This window comes from Malaclemys terrapin, chromosome 17 (assembly GCF_027887155.1).
Source record: "Malaclemys terrapin pileata isolate rMalTer1 chromosome 17, rMalTer1.hap1, whole genome shotgun sequence".
NCBI classification, from domain to species: Eukaryota; Metazoa; Chordata; order Testudines; family Emydidae; genus Malaclemys; species Malaclemys terrapin.
In genome coordinates, this window is record NC_071521.1 from 19172744 (window position 1) to 19193179 (window position 20436).

Below are 20436 nucleotides of genomic sequence, written 5' to 3' on the forward strand. Positions count from 1 at the left end.
CCTCTCTAGAGCATCCCTTCGCGACTGGATGCGGCATTGCAAGGGACTTTGCCTCTTGCACTCCCCTGGCGGCCAATTCCTCAGCCGCAGGGGTCCGTCCCAGGTGGTCTCATCTCTGGACTGCCTCACTGGGGCTTTGGTGGCTCCGCCCCCTGGCCAAGCCACACAATAGTTGAATCCCCTTCCGGGGTTCAGCTCTAAGCAAAAAGGCCCTTTGCCCTTCCTGGGCTTGACTCTAGACAAAGGGTCTTTCGCCTCCCCAGGGCTCAACCTCAACTCCTCCCCCAGGCTTTTCCCTGCTGGGAGTCCACGTACCACTGAAACTAGCTTTCCATCCCTCAAAGGCTTCCATCTTATTCCCTGGTCCTCATGGGCCCTTGCTCGGGATTCCTCTCCCTTTAGGATTGCCAACTGTCCAATCACATAAACCACCCCGCCCCCTGCTCCACTCCTTCCCCAAGCCCCCCCCCATCTCCGAGGCCCCGCCCCACTCACTCCATCCCCACTCCCTCTGTCGCTCCCTCTCCCCCACCTTCACTCACTTTCACCAGGCTGGGGCAGGGGGATGCAGTGTGGGAGGCGGCACGGGCTCTGGGCTGGGGGGTTCAGAGTGTGAGAGGGGCTCCAGGCTCAGCCTGGAGCTGGGGGTTGGGGTGCAGGGTGCAAGTTCTGGGAAGGGGTTCAGGTCTGGGGCAAGGGATTGTGGTGTAGGAGGGGGTGTAGGTCCCAGGAGGGAATTTGCATGCAGGAGCAGGCTCAGGGCTGGGTGGCAGGCTCTGGCCAGGTGGCGCTTACCTTGGGCAGCTCCTAGGCAGCGGTGCAGCAGGGCTAAGGCGGGCTCCCTGCCTGCCCTGGCCCCGCACCGCTCCTGGAAGTGGCCAACACATCCCTGCGGCCCCTGTAGGGGGCAGGGGTCTCCACGCGCTGCCCGCACTCCAAGCACCGACTCTGCAGCACCTGCTGGCCAGGAACTGCAGCCAATGGGAGCTGCAGGGGCGGAGCCTGACTTAGCCCAGCTGCACCACCGAACTTTTAGCCGCCTAAAAATCTCCCGGTTTGGCTTCAGTCGCCTCTGGGAGATCGAGCCCGATTCCGGGAGACTCCCGACAAAACCAGGAGGGATTGGCAACCCTGTCTCCCCTCTAGGGTCTTACCACAGGAGCTAACCCTGTTAATGCAGCTCTGCTTTCTGCCCACAGCCCATCCCAACTACTGGTCCTTCTCTCCAGGCCTGCCCAGGAACAGGAACCTTTCCTAATCTCCTCTTTCCTGGGTCTCCCCCTTTCTACCTGAGCTCCCTCTGCTCCTTATACAGCCTTGCTCCTCCTCCTCTGGCCAGGAGGCAATCACCCCCCAGGTGAGGAGCATAACTAATTAGGTTCTCTCCCTTGCCTTACAGGTGGTGGGGATTAAGTCCAACACTCTCCTCTGGGAAAAGAAGGAACTAGAAGCCGCATTATTCGTCTCCAGGCATGGGAAGTTTGTATTTAACAGCTACGTTTTCATTTCAACCTAACACAACACGGCAACAAGAGCCTGCCGCAAGCTGCGGCCAGCCGCTGTCCGTTCCCTACCCTGCCTTCCCATCGTGGAGGATGGCTTTGGTGTAGCAATAAGCAGGGTGTGGCCGCAGAGACCAACAGCAGCTATTCTGCACAGAAGCCATTTCTATATTATTGGGAAAACAGCCCCATGTTCATCATTACAATTCATTTTAATGACACACGATTTTAGAGCCAAAATCTGCTCTCCAATGTATCCGCACAGATACATAGAGTTTAAGGCCTGAAGGGACCGTTACGATCACCTCGTCTGACCTCCTGCATCACACAGGCCAGAGAATCCACCCAGTAATTTCTGCACAAAGCCCATAATTTCCTTGAGCTGCAGCATGTCTTTTAGCACCATAGCCAGTCTTGATCTAAAGATGTCAAGTATTGGAGCCTGCATCTCACTGCAACTCACACTGATGACTTTCCTCGTGTACCCGATGGCAACATTTGGCCTTTCATATGTATAAATAAGCTTATTAGGAGTTGCTGTACGAGACCAGACCAGTGCTCCAGTATCATGGCTCTGACAGTGGCCAGTAGCAGCTGTTTCAGAGGAAGGGTAAAGACACCCGATAGAGAACAGTTATGGAGTAACTACCCTAGTTTTTTCCTAACCCCCGTCATTAACAGCCCTGAAGCAGGAGAGATTATATCCTTTCTAAAAAAAAAAAAAAAAAAAGGTTCCTCTCTAACATAACTGTGGATGTTTTCTTGGTTCATGTGAGTGTCCAGTCCTTTTTTGGATCCATGGGGGCCCCAGTTATTTCTTGTGGCAATGAGTTCCACAGGTTAATTCTGCATCACATAAGTTTACACTGCAAATGAGCAAGTGTCTTTGCACATTCCCTATTCTTGCATTATGAAAGAAGAAGTTGGAACACACAATTTACCTTCTGTATGAATCCTTATTTTCTATACCTCCACTATGTCCCATGCTAAATGGGCCCGGTCTTTTCAGTCTCTTCATATGGAAGTTTCTCTGACCCTCTCATTTGCATTGCCTACCTCCTAAACCCACAGTTTAAGGGTGCTTGGTTCTGGAATTTTGGTTTCAGCCCAGCAATAAAAGCATGCTCAGAGCCTTTCCCAGGCCACTTTGATCAGCAATGGGTTTTTAATCAGAACCTCCTTCCTGCCCCAACACTAGCCAGCTATTGAAACCAAGGTGGCCTAACCAGACTGGCAGGGTAAGTGTATCCACTTAAAATCAACAGGTGTCTTCAATATTCCTCCATAGAAATACCAGAGCAAATTAGATCCTTCCATTCAATTATTGAAAGCCAACAGGCGGTGCATTGCCTGACTGGCTGGTTGCAAGAGAATGGAGAGAAAGCCTTCTGTTCATTGCCTGCTACTGATTTAGATAATGCTGAAACACCAGGGAGGAAGGAGATTTTTTTAAAATAAGGGATTAAACCAGCCAGCTCATTTGCAGGAATCACAAAGGGCTTTTCAAATATCCCAGCTCTTTATATGCCTGACATGTCACCTGGGGGGAACAGGAGCTATTTCGGCTTGGGCTCGGCTAGGATTCCTGTTGATCCATTGTTTTCACACTGCAGAAGTGGAGTTTCCAAGACTTCACATTTGGCCCAGCCCAGAATTAGCTTAAGGGAACCGTGCGCTGCCCCATTCATTCTACTGTCCACTATATTAAAGACATTTTGCCTTTATGCAGTGGCCTTTCTACTGGAGATCTCAAACATCAAGGGGCAAAAAAAAAAAAAAACACCTTCCCTTGTAAGCAGACAGACACAGAAGGGCCAGAGTTAATACCACCAAGCCCTTATATGACCTTTTGAGAGCTCCGGATGAAAAGTGAGGCCAGCGTCATCATTCCCATTTTATAGATGGGGAAACTGAGGCACAGAGAGGGGACATGACTTGCCCAAGGTCAGTCAGCAGGCCAGTGGCAGAGTCAGGAATAGAACCCAGGTCTCCTGAGTCCCAATCCAGTGTGCTGTCTAATAGATTGCACTAACAATGTTGCCATGACATTGCAGATTAACATCTTAATCATCTGAGAGCCAGGGGAATATTTCCTGGCTCTTGGGATATGTACGTGATGGCCCAACGGCACTCTACCACTCCCCTGTCTTCCAGTAGCCCTGGGCTGCTTGGCCCAGCCTGGATCAACCCCCCTTCCCACTCTCATGTTGCAGTTATTGACACTTTGGAATGAATGAAGTGGAAGTCACTTTTCCCCACATCCTGATCCTCCTTGGCACATCATAGAACCGCAGGGTCAGAAGAGGCCATGAGGGTCATCTAGTCTAACCCCCTGCCAAGCTGCAGGATTTGTTGTCTAACCATCCAAGGCAGCTGGCTCCAGCCTCTTTTTGAAAACCTCCAGTGAAGGAGCTTCCACGACTTCCTGAGGCAGTTTGTTCCATTGTCCTACTGTTCTTACAGTTAGGAAGTTTTCCCTGAGCTTTAATCTAGATCTGCTGTGGTGTAGTGTGAACCCACTGCCGCTTGTCCTGCCCGCTGTGGCAAGAGAACAACTTTTCTCCATCTTTTTTATGGCAGCCCTTCAAGTATTTGAAGACCGCTATCATGTCTCCCCTTAATCTCCTCTTTTCCAAAGTAAACACATCCAGTTCCTTCAGCCTTCGTTTATATGATTTGCATTCCATCCCTAGATCATCTTTGTCGCTTGCCTCTGGATCCTTTCTGGTTTCTCCACATCCTTTCTATACAGCGGTGACCAAAATTGGACACCATCCTCCAGCAGGGGCCTAACCAGCACCACGTAGAGCAGTACTGTCACCTCCCGTAACTTGCATGCTATGCCTCTGTTAATTGGCTTTTTTTGCAACAGCATCGTATTGCTGATTCATGTTGAGGTCGTGATCCACCACAACTCCCAGATCTTTCTCAGCAGTGCTGCTGCCAAACCATCATCTCCCTTCAGAAAACCTTGAGGAACTCAAAGTTCCCAAAGCACCAAAAACCCTTTAGGATCAGCCCTGGTCCTAAATATTAACACCCCCATGTTCTCAAAAGTGGCCTCTAATTCTAAAGCTGCCTGGCTTTAGATACCTGGGAGGCTGATTTGCTGAGGGGCTGCTTACCCACAGCTCCCACCCACTTCACTAGAGGTGCTGAGAATGCACCTCCAGCTCCCGTTGGTCAGGCCCTTAGATGCCTAAAGCTGGGTATTCTGAAACTGAGGCACCCAAAATCAGAGGTTGCTTTTGAAAACTTAGGCCTAAGTGACTTGGTCATGGCCAAAGAGTGTGTCAGTGTCTGAAGAGAACCCAGGGGGTCCTCAGTCCCACACTTCAGTGCTAATCATTAGACAACACCCTGTAGTAATTTTTACTGCAGAGCAGTGTTTCCCAAACTTGGGATGCCACTTGTGCAGGGAAAGCCCCTGGTGAACCAGGCTGGTTTGTGTACCTGCCGTGTCCGCAGGTCCAGCCGATTGCAGCGCTCACTGGCCGTGGTTCGCTGCTCCAGGCCAATGGGAGCTGCAGGAAGCGGCGCGGGCCGAGGGACGTACTGACCGCCGCTTCCAGCAGCTCCCATTGGCCTGGAGCAGCGAACTGCAGCCAGTGGGAGCCGCGATCGGCCGAACCTGCAGACGCGGCAGGTACACAAACCAGCCCTGCCCACCAGAAGCTTTCCCTACACAAGCAGTAGCCCAAGTTTGGGAAACACTGCTCTGGAGCATTGAAGATCATGCAAGTTAGCATGGTTTAGAGCTGCCCTTTTATTCTTCTTTGCTCTCTGAATCACTAACATTGCTTACACAGCAATGCTAGTAGATTCATTCATGAATTCAGACATCCCAAGGCCTGAAGGGACCGTTGTGATTCACTAGTCCAACCTCCCGTGTAACACAAGCCAGAGAACTTCCCCAAAATAATTCTTGCAGCAGATCTTTTAGAAGAACATCCCGTCTTGATTTAAAAGTTGTCAGTGATGGAGAATCCACCATGACACTTGGTAAATTGTTCTAATGGTTTGTTGCCCTCTATGTTAAAAATTGATGCTTTATTTCCAGTCTGAATTTGTCTAGCTTCAACTTCGAGCCAATGGGACATGTTATGCCTTTTTCTGCTAGCCTGAAGAATGAATTATCAAATATTTGTTCCCAATGTAGGTACTTATAAACAGTAATCAAACCCCTTAACCTTCCCTTTATTATGCTAAGTTGATTGAGCTCCTTGTGTCTATCACTCTGAAGCTTGTTTTCTAATTCTATAATCATTCTCATGGCTCTTCTCTGAACCCTCTCCAAATGTATCAACAGCCTTCTAGAATTATGGAAACCAGAAGTGAACTCAGTATTCCAGCAACAGTTATGCCAGTGCCCAGTACAGAGGTGAAATAACCTCTCTAATCTTACTCCACATTCCCCTGTTTATGCATCAAAGGATTACGTTAGCCTTATGGTCACGCTGGAAACTCATGTTGATTATCCACCACAACCCCCAAATCTTTTTCCCCAGAATAGAGTCCCTCATCCAATAAGTATGGCCTACGTTCTTTGTTCCTAGATGTATATATTTACATTTAGCCATATTAACACACATACATTTGCTTGGGCCCAGTTTAACAAGTGATTCAGATGGCTTTGTATTAGTGACCTGTCCTCGTTTCATTATTTACCACTTCTACGATTTGTGTGTCATCTGCAAACTTCAGCGATCATTTTATGTTTTCTTCCAGGCCACTAATAAAAATGCTAAATAGAATATGGCCAAGAACTAGTGCCTGCAGGACCCCACTAGAAACACACCCATTCAATGAGGATTCCCCATTTACAATTACATGTTGAGACCTATCAGTTAGCCCGCATTTAATATGTGCCATGTTAATTTTATAACTTTCTAGTTTTTAATCAAAATGTCATGTGATACCAAGTCAAAGTCTAATATATTACATTGACATTATTACCTTTATCAGCCAAACTTGTGATCTCATCAACAAAAAGTATCCAGTTAGTTTGACAGGATCTATTTTCCATAAACCCATCTTGATTAGTATTACTGTACAGGACTCTCCTTTAATTCTTTATTCATCAAGTCCCATATCAAACTTTTCTATCTAGCCCAGGCTCGATATCAGACTAACTGGACTGTAATTACCTGCATTATCCCATTTATCCTTTTTAAATATTGGCACCGCATTAGCTTAGTTCCAGTTGTCTGGAACTTCTCTGGTGTTCCAAGACTTATTGAAAATCAACATTAATGGTCCGATGAGCCCCTCAGTGAGCTCTTTTAAAACTCTTGGATGCAAGTTATCCAGACCTGTTTATTTAAAAGCATCTAACTTTAGTAGCTGCTGTTTTACACTCTGCTGAGATACCAGTGGAACGGAAAGGATGTTATCCTTTGCTTTTTTCCTCAAATACAGAACAGAAATATTTCTTGAACCCTTCTGCCTTTTCTGCATATTTATTGCTGATAATTCTAATGGACCAATACTGTCGTCAGGATTCCTTTTGTCCCTAATATACTTAAACTCCTTCTTATTGTCCTTAACTCTGCTGGCCGAGCCGCCCAGGCTCTCCTCCCCCTTTGCCCCAATCCCTCACCGGGAGGTAGCAACAGGAGTCCCAGCTGTTCCCCCCCCTCCCCCGCATGCCCTGGGGGCTGACAGCCTGAGCTGTGAGCCCAGCAGGGGGGTCAATTTCACAGCAGGGAGCCTACCAGCAGTGAAACTGACATTTTTGTCAGGTTCACGGCTGCTATTATTTCACATTTGGTCTTCGGCTCTGGCTGTCTGTCAGCCCCAGAGCCAGGGGGCTCCAGCTGTGAGCCCTTCGCAGCTGTCAGCGCCCTACACTCTGGCTCTCAGTGCCCCACAATGCCCTTCTTCGGTCAGTGCGAGTGCTCCTGGTGAGGACACGCACTACCAGCAGAAAGAGGGGCATGTGGACACCAACAGCCGATTGAATTACTGCTGTGGCTGTAGGTCGACCTAATTTAAGTTGACCTAATTTTGTAGTGTAGACAGGCCCTAAGTTACCATTAATTTTACATTTGGTGATCAGCTCCTCTTTATCTGTAAAGACGAGGCCTACTATTGGATGCAACACTCCGAGTTAGTTACCTAAGTAGCACATTCTGCCCCAGAGAGTAGCAACTGTCCGCTGACCAGATTCTCCCACCAGGGCAGGCAACAGCTCCCTTGCCTCCCTAGGGGACAGATATCTGCATCACCCAGCATTTATGGAACCATCACAGCTTAGGGACAGACCACAGCAAACCTCCCCACCACACCAAGCCCCCATTGTCTTGACATTCTTTGGCTAATGGACTCGGTAGAGATGACGTTCTGTTGTTACTAGCCTCCCTTTTAATGCCATGACACGTGTAACACTGCTGCCTAGATTAATGACCCCAGCCTGCATTACCAGCTCCGATAACGACCCTATTGCAATGGGGGAACATGCCTTCCATTCAATTGCTCGTGGATTATTTCCCCCCACACACACACACTTCTGCAGGCAGCCCACTGCAGGGTCTGTGGGAGAAGGAGGAGGAAGCTCTCCAGTAATGTCACAGCAATAATCACGGGGGATTGTGTTTCTTTTTTGCTACCAGAAAAAGCTGCAGAGAAGTTGTTAACAGGCACAAAACATGGAAAATCGGCAGGAGATGGAAATCTGAAAAATGCCGCTGTCATGTTTCCTCACTCTCTTTGGAGAAAAGTCATTTGTCACAGACCTCCTCCTCCTTGCTCGTGCTTGCATAAGGACCATTATTTATCTACTCACAGCCCAGGTAGTCAGCGCCTCTAGTATTTGCTGCTAGTAAAACAAAACAAAAGCACCTTAAATTCATTAGCTAATTCCCTTCCGAGACTTTCACCTGAAACTCACACCTTGCCGCAATACTGGGAAGGAGAAGGAGCGAGCAGAAACTCCAGGCTTGGAACGTCTGACAAAAGAAAGGCTTAAAAACTTCTTGTGTCATGACATGGATGAGTTCAAACTAAAGCCCCAAATATGCCATTGATCTGCATGGCCAGAGCCCTGCACCCGCATGGCACCCCACTGACTTCAATGGAGCCGCACAGATTAGACTGCAGGATTGATGCCTAGGATGTCCCGGGCAGAGGTGAAAGGAAGCCGGTATGGTACGGTACGGGGTACCAGCAAGAGCCAGTACGCCGTGCTGGACTGGACCGGCTTCCGCGGCAGTGGTTTAAAGGGCCCAGGGCTCCAGCCGCTGCGGGGAGCCCTGGGCCCTTTAAAGCGCCGCCGGAGCTCCAGTAGCCGGGCTCGGGCAGGGATTTAAAGGGCCCAGAGCTCCGCGGCGGCCGGAGCCCTGGGCCCTTTAATTCGCCCCTGAGCTCCCAGCCACCTCTGCAGCTGGTAGCTCTGGGATGATTTAAAGGCCCTGGGGCTCCCAGCCATAGCCGGAGCCCCAGGGCCTGTAAATCTTTTAAGGCCCGCCCCTTCCGGCTGAGGTCACGCCCCTTCCGGCTGAGGTCACGCCCCTTCCGGCTGAGGTCACGCCTCCACTCAGGACTCCGGCGTACCGGTAAGTCCTTTAAGTTACTTTCATCCCTGGTCCCAGGTCAGGCATGTTCTGTGTTCCCCAAGAAGCGCTTTGGCGTTCACGTTTCCTTCCCCTTCTCAAGGCAGACAGATCCACAACTGGTGTCACGCCACTGAAGTCAATGGAGCTATTCTACCGCTCTGTCTACACCTGGAGTTGGGGAGGGCATGAGTCCCAGCTTGCGTAGACATGCTCGGGCTGGCTCTTGTAGAGTTCGTGCGCTAAAAACAGCAGCGTAGCCCCAGCAGCGCGGGCAGCCCCAGCATAGGCTAAGTACGTACCCATGGGTCTGGGTGGATTTGCATGTGGGGACTAGGCCGTGCTGCCGCTCACCACTGCCCATGCTGCTGTGGCCAGACCACTATTGTGAGTGTGCACACTCAATGAGAATCTCTCTCTATGAACTGGGAATCACAGCACCAGCTCCAAGTGTAGATGTAGCCTATGTGCACCCAGCACAGCGGGGCCATGACCTGGTTGGCCCGTAGGCGCTACCGTAATATACATGTTAAGCCCTACACCAGTTTGCACCAGCAGAGGTCCTGGCCTGGCCCACAAGGTCTGGAGACTAAAGGAAACTTGGTCACCCAGCACAGAGTCTCTCTGTGGCTTTATTCCTAAGCCTTGCTGCGCACAGGGCTCAGGAAAGGCTCACCTTGACTCACCATGCAGCCATATGGTACAACCCACCTCTCCAGCTGCCTTCGCGAGTCCCTAACAAAATCCCAGATTCCACACAACAACATCTGTGCAGAGCAGGGGACAGGAAAGCTGGAGAGACAGACATCAGTATGATTTGCATTATGGGAGTGGCCAAGAGATGCCGGCAGAGACTTGGTCATTGCGCTGGGCACTGGCTGCTCCTAGGAACTTCCAATCAAAATACGCAAGACAGAGAAAGGGTGGGAGGGGAAATCGAAGCACAGAGCTGTGACATAATTGGCCCAGCTGGGATCGGAACACAGGTGGCCTGACTCCTAGTCTAATGCCCTTCTCACTGAACCACACCACCTCTCAAGTCTTCTTGGATTCACATCAATATACTTGGAAGGGGCTCAGATACCATGGTGATGGGCACAAGCCAAGCCCCTTAAAGCTAGCTCCTGAGGGGGGAGTTCTGCCTCCACAGAGGCCCTTCTCGCCAATTACCAAGCAGCTGGTTCTTGGTGGGTTCTCTCTGCTTTATTTATTTATTATTGGGGCCTGTGGTCTCTCGCCCTGCTTCACTATTCCCTTCCAGACCCCAGGGAGAGATCTCAGCAGGGAGTTAACGCCGCATTCGCTGGAAATCACCTAGACCCTCTTCACCCTGTCACATTTCTTATCTGATTTCATTTCGCAAGGTACCACGAGCTCTTCTGCACCAGCAAGTCACCATCCATCATGAAAGCACAAAAGAAATTGAAAAGAGGGATCAAATCGACTAATTCTATATAGGCTTTGCTCTTAGTGTGACTCATGCACAACATGAATAGCAATCAGCCATAGCCCATCGCCACCCGTACAATGCAGTGATACAAAGAGGCTTATTTCTTTCCTTCAACAAATTACCAAGATTAAAGCCCGTTCCTGTGAAAGTATCCATTTCCACTGACGCTTGTGGTCAGCTTTGCCTTCTGCTGAAGTTATGGAAAGGGTTAAAGACATACAAAGCACAGACAAACCTAAATTTCCCCTCTTCTGGTCCCTTTGCCCCTAAAGCACTTCAGGTATGAGGGTCGTTAGACAAATCCAGGGAGCATATTTTCAAAAGCAGCCTCTGACGTTGCACCAACAGTTCTTTCAATCTACTTCTTTGTGCACACACAAACGCCGATTGCCTGGGCAACTGCATTCAGACACGCAACTCCAAGCTTTTCGCATGCATAAAGACATAGGCATGAAAACTGTAGGCACAATTATAAGAGCCAGGTTGATGCCCTATTAAAGGCGTGACACCATGAGCTCCGTGCCATGGGAATAATCCACAAAAATACACCCTAAATTATAGTAGGGCTCTAGGAAAATGTGGGTAAAAGATATTAAAGATGTAAAAGTCTCCTATGTGAATGATCTTTTTCATACCTATCTCCATTGCTATGTATATTACATACCAAAACTAGATGAATAAAAACATTAAGGTTGAAAAGTCAAGCACTCATAATTTAGAAAGCATCAGACTTAACATTGCCTGTGCTACTTTAATTTGCCCCATCCTGTATGTATGCATTCGGGTCATCTTTAGTTACATGACCACATCCTATTCTTTCTGCAGGACAGACCCTGTTCTGGGATTCAATCAAGGTTGTGTAGTGAAAAAGGCTGTTGTCTGTAGGACCCTGGCCTCATTTGCTGCAGAAGTTGGAAGGTGTGTCGTGAATGAGGGAGGGAACTGCAGGAAGAGAAAAGATGATTAAATGCCTGAGGCAGGTGAATGCTACCTTGGAGAACTGGATTCTATCCCTGCTTCTGCCACAGAATTCCGATATGATGCTAGGCAAGTTATTTAAACCAAACTTTTCACAAGCGGTCACTAATTGTGTGTTCCTCATTTTCTAGGTGCTTAACCTATTAATAGGAATTGAGCATCTAAAATCTAGCAGGCAGTTTTGAAAATCCCAACCTACACATTTGCATCGAGAAATTCACTTTTCATTCTTTTACCAACCGCTTTGCGAGTACTCTTCACCCCCATGTCAAACAAACATTCGCGAAACCAGGTCAAGGTATTTCCCTCTCTGGCTGCATGATCAGAGCTCCAGACACTGCTGTGCATTTCCCTTTTGATAATTCATGTACCTTCCTCCTAATAACTGTCAGACTTGGTAACTCTTAAGAGAATTGGGTTTTGGACCCTATATCAAGCTAGGAAACTTTGTATTTAGCCTCCTCTGGCTTTCTGCTGCTTATTTGATTCTTTGTCTAAGTGCAGGGCAAGCAGCAAGTAAGAAAAGTGTTCTGGGACTTGATACCACTGAGGTACAGAAGCTGCTGCTTTTCATAACCAGCCAGGTCCACATCGAGGACAATCAGGCCGTTACTACGTGCAGAAAGAATTACCTTCCCAACTATGGTTGGGTTTACTAGTGCCACTAGAGCGATGCTTCCTTGGAAGCAGAGACTGAAACAGCTCCGCCAGAACATACCGCCCGACATTTGTCAGTCTGCCTTCCCACACTGTGGGAGAGTACCGCTCCTTCTGCTGCATGGAATGCTCCGGCAGACACAATCAAGTTTCCTTCCATTGGCTATAGACTATTGTGCAAAATTGCTCTGCTGACATTTTACAGTGAATGCAACAATGTTTCCCTTTAGTACTTGCAGCTTAAGGCGGGAGAAAGCTCTGATGCTAGTGCACAAATGTGACTGTATGGCAGGCTACAGCTAGTTCTTAATGGCAAGGAACAGCAACAGGTTCACACGGCATGTTCCTTCTATGGAGTAGAGGGAGTTTACCATGTCTGCCTCATTAAGGACCTGTTTCAGAGCCTACTGATGTCAACTGGCATCTTTCCACTGACTTCAGTTGTCTCTGGATCAGGCCCTAATCCAAAGGAACATTACACCAAGCCTCTGGCAAGACACTGATGCATCACACAAGGTAGTTAGCTCCATTCCCAGAAACATTGGGAATTGCCATTACAGGACACATTGCAGGTGTACAGGTTGATCTAAGGGTGTGCAGGGCCTATTCTCTGGTGCTAGTCCACTTGCTCAGGTGCGTTTTGTTTTGGGTTTTTTGTTAACAGTTACTACTGGAAAGAAATGTCACTGGAGTTAAAACACACCAATAAAAATATGCAAGTCAAATAACAGCAGCTATTAAATACTTGTGGCAACAGACATCACAACAATGCAACTTCCCTTGGTACTTGTCTGCAACCGGAGGAGTTTCAAACAAACAAACAAAAAAATCCAGGGGAAAGAAAATCTTCTAAAGAGCAGAAATCTACTTGTTTCCCTTGCCTTTAACAACAGCAGATCGGCAGGCTTTCCTGAAAGTAAATGAGAAAGAGACACCACAGCACTTTTGTGGTAAGACACTGACTGAGTGCTTTCTGGAATGATAAAACAAGCCATTTTAGGCCACAATCTATTAGCCTCCAGTTTAGTTCAATAGGATATTGATCCTGGCTGCAGATACCAGAAATGTGATTTATTTTCTAATTAACAAGTTCTAATGTCTAATTTTGACAGACAAAATGTCTATCATTACTGGCAGCCACAACAACATCATCAAAAATGTTCCAGGATTTGGGCTCTGGTGTGGGGGAGAAGAGGCTGAGAAAGGGGTACGGCAGTTTGCAGAATCTCTGTTGAGACAGGTGATCGGCTCATGTTCAAATTCACACAAAGGACGGGTTTGATAAAAGCACAGCACCCACTAGCCCTCTCTCCCTATGGAAACAGCTAATGAGAGCAAATCTGCTTTTTGCTTTTCTGGGTTTAAGCTGAAAATGAGATCAGGTTTTCCGGTGCTCGTCATTTATCTTTACAAAGAATACAGGATTAACAGAGGCGGTGTGTGTGTGTGTGTGTGTGTGTGTGTGTGTGTGTGTGTGTGTGTGTGTGTGTGTGTGTGTGTGTGTGTGTGTGTGTGTGTGTGTGTGTGTGTGTGTGTGTGTGTGTGTGTGTGTGTGTGTGTGACTTTCTGTACCACATCATATGTTTTCACAAACCTGAGAAATCAAAATCCATATATATTTAAAATTCATTTGAAGGTGAGCTTTGTTCTGTGCTTGCACTCTGAACGGAGTCTACCTTTTTATCTTTGCAATGAGAGGGGTTTGGAATGACCTAGGAGTTGTCTGGTTTGACAGTTGTGCACTTTCCATATAAGAGAAATTAATCCATCTCACAAAGTATCAGTACGTATGGGGTAAGAAGAAAATAACTTGGCAACGACAGAGAGTTTGCCGTATGAGTGTAGCAAGAGTAATACTGTAGCACGCATTCTATAAATATGTGAAATGCTACATCAGCTGCACATTTACTACTGTAGGTAATTTTTATTATTTTCTGTAGCACACACACACCATACCACAAGCATCTTTAAATAAACTGATCTGCTATCACCTTTCATAGAAAAGAAAAATTCAAGCTTAATTCGTGTCACCAACGAGCAAAATCTTCCCTGAAGAAATAATCAGGTTTGTTATTGGTCAACATTCTTCCTCAGTGACCTTTCTTTAAAGTCCTCTTGCGGGGATGTCATAATGATCTCTCTCTCTAACAAAATGGCTTTGCTTAAAGCTTCTTATGTATATGGGTTATTGGAGAAAAAAATGAGTGGGTAAATAAAGATATCTGAGCTAGCCAACAATGCCCAAACCACCATAAATTCTTGCCTTTTAATCTAGAAAATGTGTAGCAAGAATGGTAAACTAAGAACTACCTGTTAATCTAGGAAATTGACCAGAGTACAAGAGTCTTCACAGAAAAATTAATTTAATATCCTGTGTGATGTTGCAGATCTTTCAACACCACTTCTGTCCCATAGGTTCCTTCTTTTCATTACTGGTCTTTCAAACTCAGGCCCCAGTTCAGGAAGGTATGGACACTACATACCTAACTTTGAACACATGAGCAATCCCATTGATTTCAATGCTTGAAGTTAAGCATGCATGTAAGTACCGTGCCAAAGAATCAGGGCCATAAGTTGTAATATTTACAGGTGATGTGAATTTCTTCAATGGAGACGGCTGCTATACTTGATTTCACTCAGTTTACTCTAAGTCTTCCCTGCACTGCTTGCCTGCTGGGAAGTCCATGTACAAGACAACTTCAATACAACCCAGCTAGTGCCACCACTGGAAACCAGAAGCCTTGACATTAACAGGATTGTACTTCAAAGGATTATACATGTTTGCAGATGACAACAGGATTCCTTATTACAGCTGTCTAATCAAACTGGTAATCCACAATTATATTCAGAGATCAAACAGCTCTGCAAGTACTTGCAATAGAAATTATAGCAATAAAATGCCCGTGTCGTGCCTACAGCATTACACATTCATTTATGATTCCATAGGCATGGCACGCGCCAGCAGTATTCCACGCCCTGGAGCTAAATCCTGAGCAACTCGGTCACAATCAGAAAGCATTTAACACGGTATGTTCTGATTTTGTGTTCAGATCTTTAAAAGAAGGTAAATCAAAAAACCGGCCCGTATAATCCAAAATATGGCCCCTATTCAGAAAAGCATCTGTATTCAAGAAAGCCCTTGTACTCTTAACTTTAAGCACATGTATAAGTACTTTTGGAGTCAATCAGACTTAAGTATATGCTTAAATGCTTTGTGGAATAAGGGTGAAATTAAACATGTGCTTAAGGGCTTTCCAGAATCGAGGTCTGTTTCTCCTTTCTTTACAAGGGTACGATGAGAAATAGGATGTGAAACATCCTATCATCATCATCGACTGTAGCAACTGCATTAATTCAGGTTTCATCCTGGTCCCCGCTAACAAATTCCTAGAATATGAGCCTGATTCTCCTTTTGGGCTCCAGTGAAGATACTCTTGATTTACTCCAGCGTCAGGAGAATCAGAGCGTACACATTTATTTTCTTCTTAATGCATAAAAAATTCCCTTCAACATCTTGACAGTCACATCACATGGTACATTGAATAACAAATAGAACTACAGTCAGAATGCATCTAATGATTTTTATATATATATATGCATGCAGTTTCCTAACAGCACTCCATTCCACATCACATGCCAGGATACGGACATCAGAGAATGTATATTCCCCATGAGAATATACTCACAGTGCCAGAGAGAGGTATGTAAAACAAGTAGATATTAACACTAATGGGCTGATTCCGCAGTCTTCCATAGGCAAAACTCCCACTGAAATCAATCAGGTGTTTGCCTGCATAAAGACTGTATGATCAGATCCTCAATTAGGACTTCAAAACCCTAACATCTATTTTGGACTTTAAGGGTACAGTTCATAAATCACTATGGATTCACAAGAACTCTTTAAACGAAGTTACTTTTCTAATCTCTTGCTGGCTAAACACACTATGGCAAAGTACATAACTGTAAACTGTTATAACCTACAGCATAGGAACAATGCACGTTCAGCGTAGGTGCAACATACCAAGCCCAACAGACGTTTTCCAGCTAGACATGTGCATTACACAATTCAGGAAGTGCAAACAGAATTTTTAACTGTAGAGCTTTTGAGAACACTCAGCCTCTTTCTGTTATTCCTTTTAAAGCCACTTTTTTGTAATGGGTCAGCTTCATCTGTGGTGAAACTCCATGAAGTCTGATGGAGTTGCAGCTGTTTCAACAAAGACAAACTTTCACCCATCACCTTTGTCAGTGTTTCCTTTTGAAATCATTCCACCATTTCAGAGGAGGGTTTATTGAAACTAGAGTTTGAGTACCTATTGGTAATTAGAACCTGGAAAAATGGGCATCTCAGAGCATCTGGGCAAGTTATGACAGTATGGATTTTAACAAGTCTTCAAAACTTCTTTTTAGGTCAGTTCAAATAATACTTCAAAAACCAGCTCATTCAGCTATTATTTAAAGACAGTAAGTCCAGCAATGCACAACTTTACTACAGTACATATTTCAAATTCTTCACGGATCCAAGGTTAAAAAACAATATGAAACAAAGCAGCCTTAGCAAACTTGAAGCAACGGTAACAGTCACCTACCCTGTGAGGACAACGACAAAATCCATCACGTTCCAGCCGTTTCGGAGATAAGAGCCTTTGTGAAAAACAAACCCCAGAGCGATGATTTTTATACCAGCTTCAAAACAAAATATTCCAATAAAGTACGGCTCAGTATCATCCTGAAAGGAAGGGGAAAAAATTAGAGATGTCAAAGAGAGAGACACATTTCTGTGTTTGCCTCAACTTCTGTACAACTAAAAATAATGTATTCAGTGTTCAAGTTTCTTAAGTGGAAACCCATATATAGTTATGTTACCAGACCTAAGGACATAGTAGTAAAAAAAAAAAACTAAAAACTGTTCCATGAATATTTTTTTACATTCAAATATAAATTGTGATTCAACATGTTTGCGAGTCTCATTTTCTTTTGCCGTGAATATCTGAGCATTCACGCTTCAGACGCCCAAGTAGTCATGAAAAGGGAATTTTAAGATCAAATATTCACCAAGCACAAAATTTCAAATTTGAGGTTTAATTGTACACTGCAAAGTTCTTCCCATGTTGGTGACTTACAAGCACCATGCAGTCGGGGACCAGAAACAAAAGCACCTGACACATAGACAATCAGACCAGCATGGACTGCAAATATTGGGAACATATTATTTGCAAATGATCTGCAAACTGAAAATTAGTTGATGGGGAAATAAGTTGAATCGCGGAATAATTTGAGAATGTTATGACCTGATTGTGGACAATTCATTTTAATAAACGTAAGGCAAAATTCAACCAAGATTACTCTTTGTGAATGAATTGTTTAGCTTCATTTGATTTATAAATGCCTTCCCACTTCTTGTAATACTGCATACAGATGTGGTCTCCTCATCTCAACAAAGATTTACTGGCACCAGAAAAGGTTCAGAGAAGGGCAACTAAAATGATTAGGGGTTTGGAACAGGTCCCATAAGAGGAGAGATTAAAGAGGCTAGGACTTTTCAGCTTGGAAAAAAGGAGACTAAGGGGGGATTTGATAGAGGTATATGAAATCATGAGTGATGTGGAGAAAGTGAATAAGGAAAAGTTATTTACTTATTCCCATAATACAAGAACTAGGGGCCACCAAATGAAATTAATGGGCAGCAGGTTTAAAACAAATAAAAGGAAGTTCTTCTTCACACAGCGCACAGTCAACCTGTGGAACTCACTACCTGAGGAGGTTGTGAAGGCTAGGACTATAACAGCGTTTAAAAGAGAACTGGATAAATTCATGGAGGTTAAGTCCACTAATGGCTATTAGCCAGGATGAGTAAGGAATGGTGTCCCTAGCCTCTGTTTGTCAGAGGGTGGAGATGGATGGCAGGAGAGAGATCACTTGATCATTACCTATTAAGTTCACTCCCTCTGGGGCACCTGGCATTGGCCACTGTCAGTAGACAGGATACTGGGCTGGATGGACCTTTGGTCTGACCCAGTACAGCCGTTCTTATCCACCCCTCCCCCATCCTCCTCCAAAATCATTTCTTCCGTCAATTCTTCTTTCAGTAACTTTCTCCTCCATGGTGTCTCCACAGCTTCACTCATCTGAATTGTTGCCCTATATTTATTTTTGTTTAACTTTGTGAAACAAGCTTAACTTTGTGATTAACTTGATCACAATTCAGGCAAAATTCCCATTCACTTCCCTTGGAGTTTTGCCCAATTAAGGACAATGGGACTGGGTTTTTAGGCCCTCCAACCCTTTAGTGAGTTTTCCTGGGCTCACGTGGAGTTCACTGAACAATCAGAACTTTATTCTGTCAGCTCATTGGGAGTAGGGGCCATGTTTTGTTCAGCACCACAGACATTTGTGGCATTGTCAATTAGATTATTTGAAGTAAAAATTAAGTATCAGAAAATTCTCTTCGGGGCCAAAGAGGAATGGCTGTGGCTGGCATTAACGTATAAGCTGGAGATGGCAAAGACATTAGGTACAATTTTCAAAAGCACCTAAGGCTAATGTCTATACTGCCAACAAAATCCCCTACAGAAGCTAGTCTCAGAGCCGGAGTCTACAGACTCGGGATCCTACTACGGCACTAAAAACAGCCGTCTAGACCTTCCTGCTCAGGCTGAAGAGCGGGCTGTGAAGCCTGGCAAGGAGGTTGGTCTCCGAGAAAAGCTCCAGCCCAAGTGGGAACATCTACACGGATATTTTTAGCCCTGTAGCATGAGCCCCCATCTGTAGACCTGGGCTCTGAAACTTGCTGCTGTAAGGTTGTTTTTTCCAATGTACACGCCTTAAGTAACTTAGCAACCTATGTCCGGTTTTCAAAAAGGACAGATATTTGGAGCCTAAGACCCATTGACTCTGAGTGGACTGTAGGCTCGCTTCATCCCTGGTGTCTTGCCATTTCAATCAATACAATTCCAGTGGGGATAAAATTTGGCCCAGTATTTTTGGGCAGGAACAGCAGCAGTTTTGACTCTCACAGGTTAAGCGGTAAGGAAGTGAGATTGATCCAAGAATTTGTTTTGCAAGCATCAAAACTCTTGCTCAGCTCTCAAACCCCGCACATGTGCACATGCTCAGACTTTCCAAACAGGGTGTACCATAAACGGCCAAATTCTCACCAGTGCAGGAAGCAAGGAGCCACTCCCCTCCCAAACAGGTACATACACATCCTGCAAAAGCAGCGTGAACATACATCCACATTCACACCAAGGATTCTTCACGGAGGAAATTGTCAAGTAATTGGAAAGAACACCCATCTGAAAAACTCAGCAATCCATCGTTTTCCCAGAACTCCATGCCCCAACCCACCCACTCCATAGGAACAATTATCATAGGGATGTGTGTGCAGTTCCTATGGTTAAGGGCAAAGAGGGGTCAAACATTTCAAAATTTCAAACTCCCCCTCACCCTCCCCCAAAAAATCTCAAGTTTGTAGTGATACATTTTCATCATTTTTCAGCCAACTAACAGGGCACTTATCCCCCTGCTCCCAAAGTCCTAGGATGGAGTTTTGCAACACAAAGATCTAGAGGCTCAGACCCTATTAAAATTAACATGAATTAAGCATCCAAATCCCCTAGATCGGCATGAAGACCTGATATTTGGGCTTTTTACTTTGCCTTCTTTCCTTCCTTAACTGTTTTCATAACTTGAGAAAGGGCAGACTGGATGGAGGGTATATCCCCCACCCATCTCTCCCCCAGAGTCTTTACCTGCTTTTATCCCTCACTAGCCACACCCCAAAAATCTATCCCTTCTATAGGGCAGGAAGCCTGTAGCTGGTTTCCTGTAATTCACATGTTTTTTCCTTCTTTAAGTTGGTGATTCTTAGATTTTTTCATACCAGGACCTCTGCTAAAGCTCCCAGACTCCTCTCCTAGTTAGCAACAAGGAAAAGGTGAGGGTCACCACCTGACTCTGATTTATGATTGCAGCTCACACCTCCAGATGGAGACCCTATAATTTAGAAAAAAACAAAACAAACACTTTCTTCTTCTCTGTAACAGGAGCTGCACTGGTTTGGAGAAGAGACTCCAACATGGAGGACAGCTCACATAGGCTCCAATTCAGCAGAATGTCTAATAAACCGGACACCAAAAGAGGGATGTTCCTTGAACCATAGAGAAGGGGGGGGCACACAGTCATCTTGGAGCCAATTAGGGGAAACCAAGGCACAGCTACTGCTTCAAGCTCCCCTTCTCAGCTCCCCCATGAACACACACTCAGAGACCATTTCTTTTTCAGGGCCTGGTTTCCTAGA

At 45.8% G+C, this 20436-nt stretch overlaps 1 protein-coding gene across 1 annotated transcript in view; it reads right to left on the reverse strand.

The window, feature by feature from the left end:
- CACNA1B (calcium voltage-gated channel subunit alpha1 B) overlaps positions 1-20436 on the reverse strand; it is a 508111-nt gene that overhangs the window by 475009 nt on the left and 12666 nt on the right. The window contains exon 3 of the mRNA XM_054007857.1: positions 16727-16866. Within this exon, the coding sequence (XP_053863832.1) occupies positions 16727-16866 (140 nt within the window). The remainder of the gene's footprint in view (positions 1-16726; positions 16867-20436) is intronic.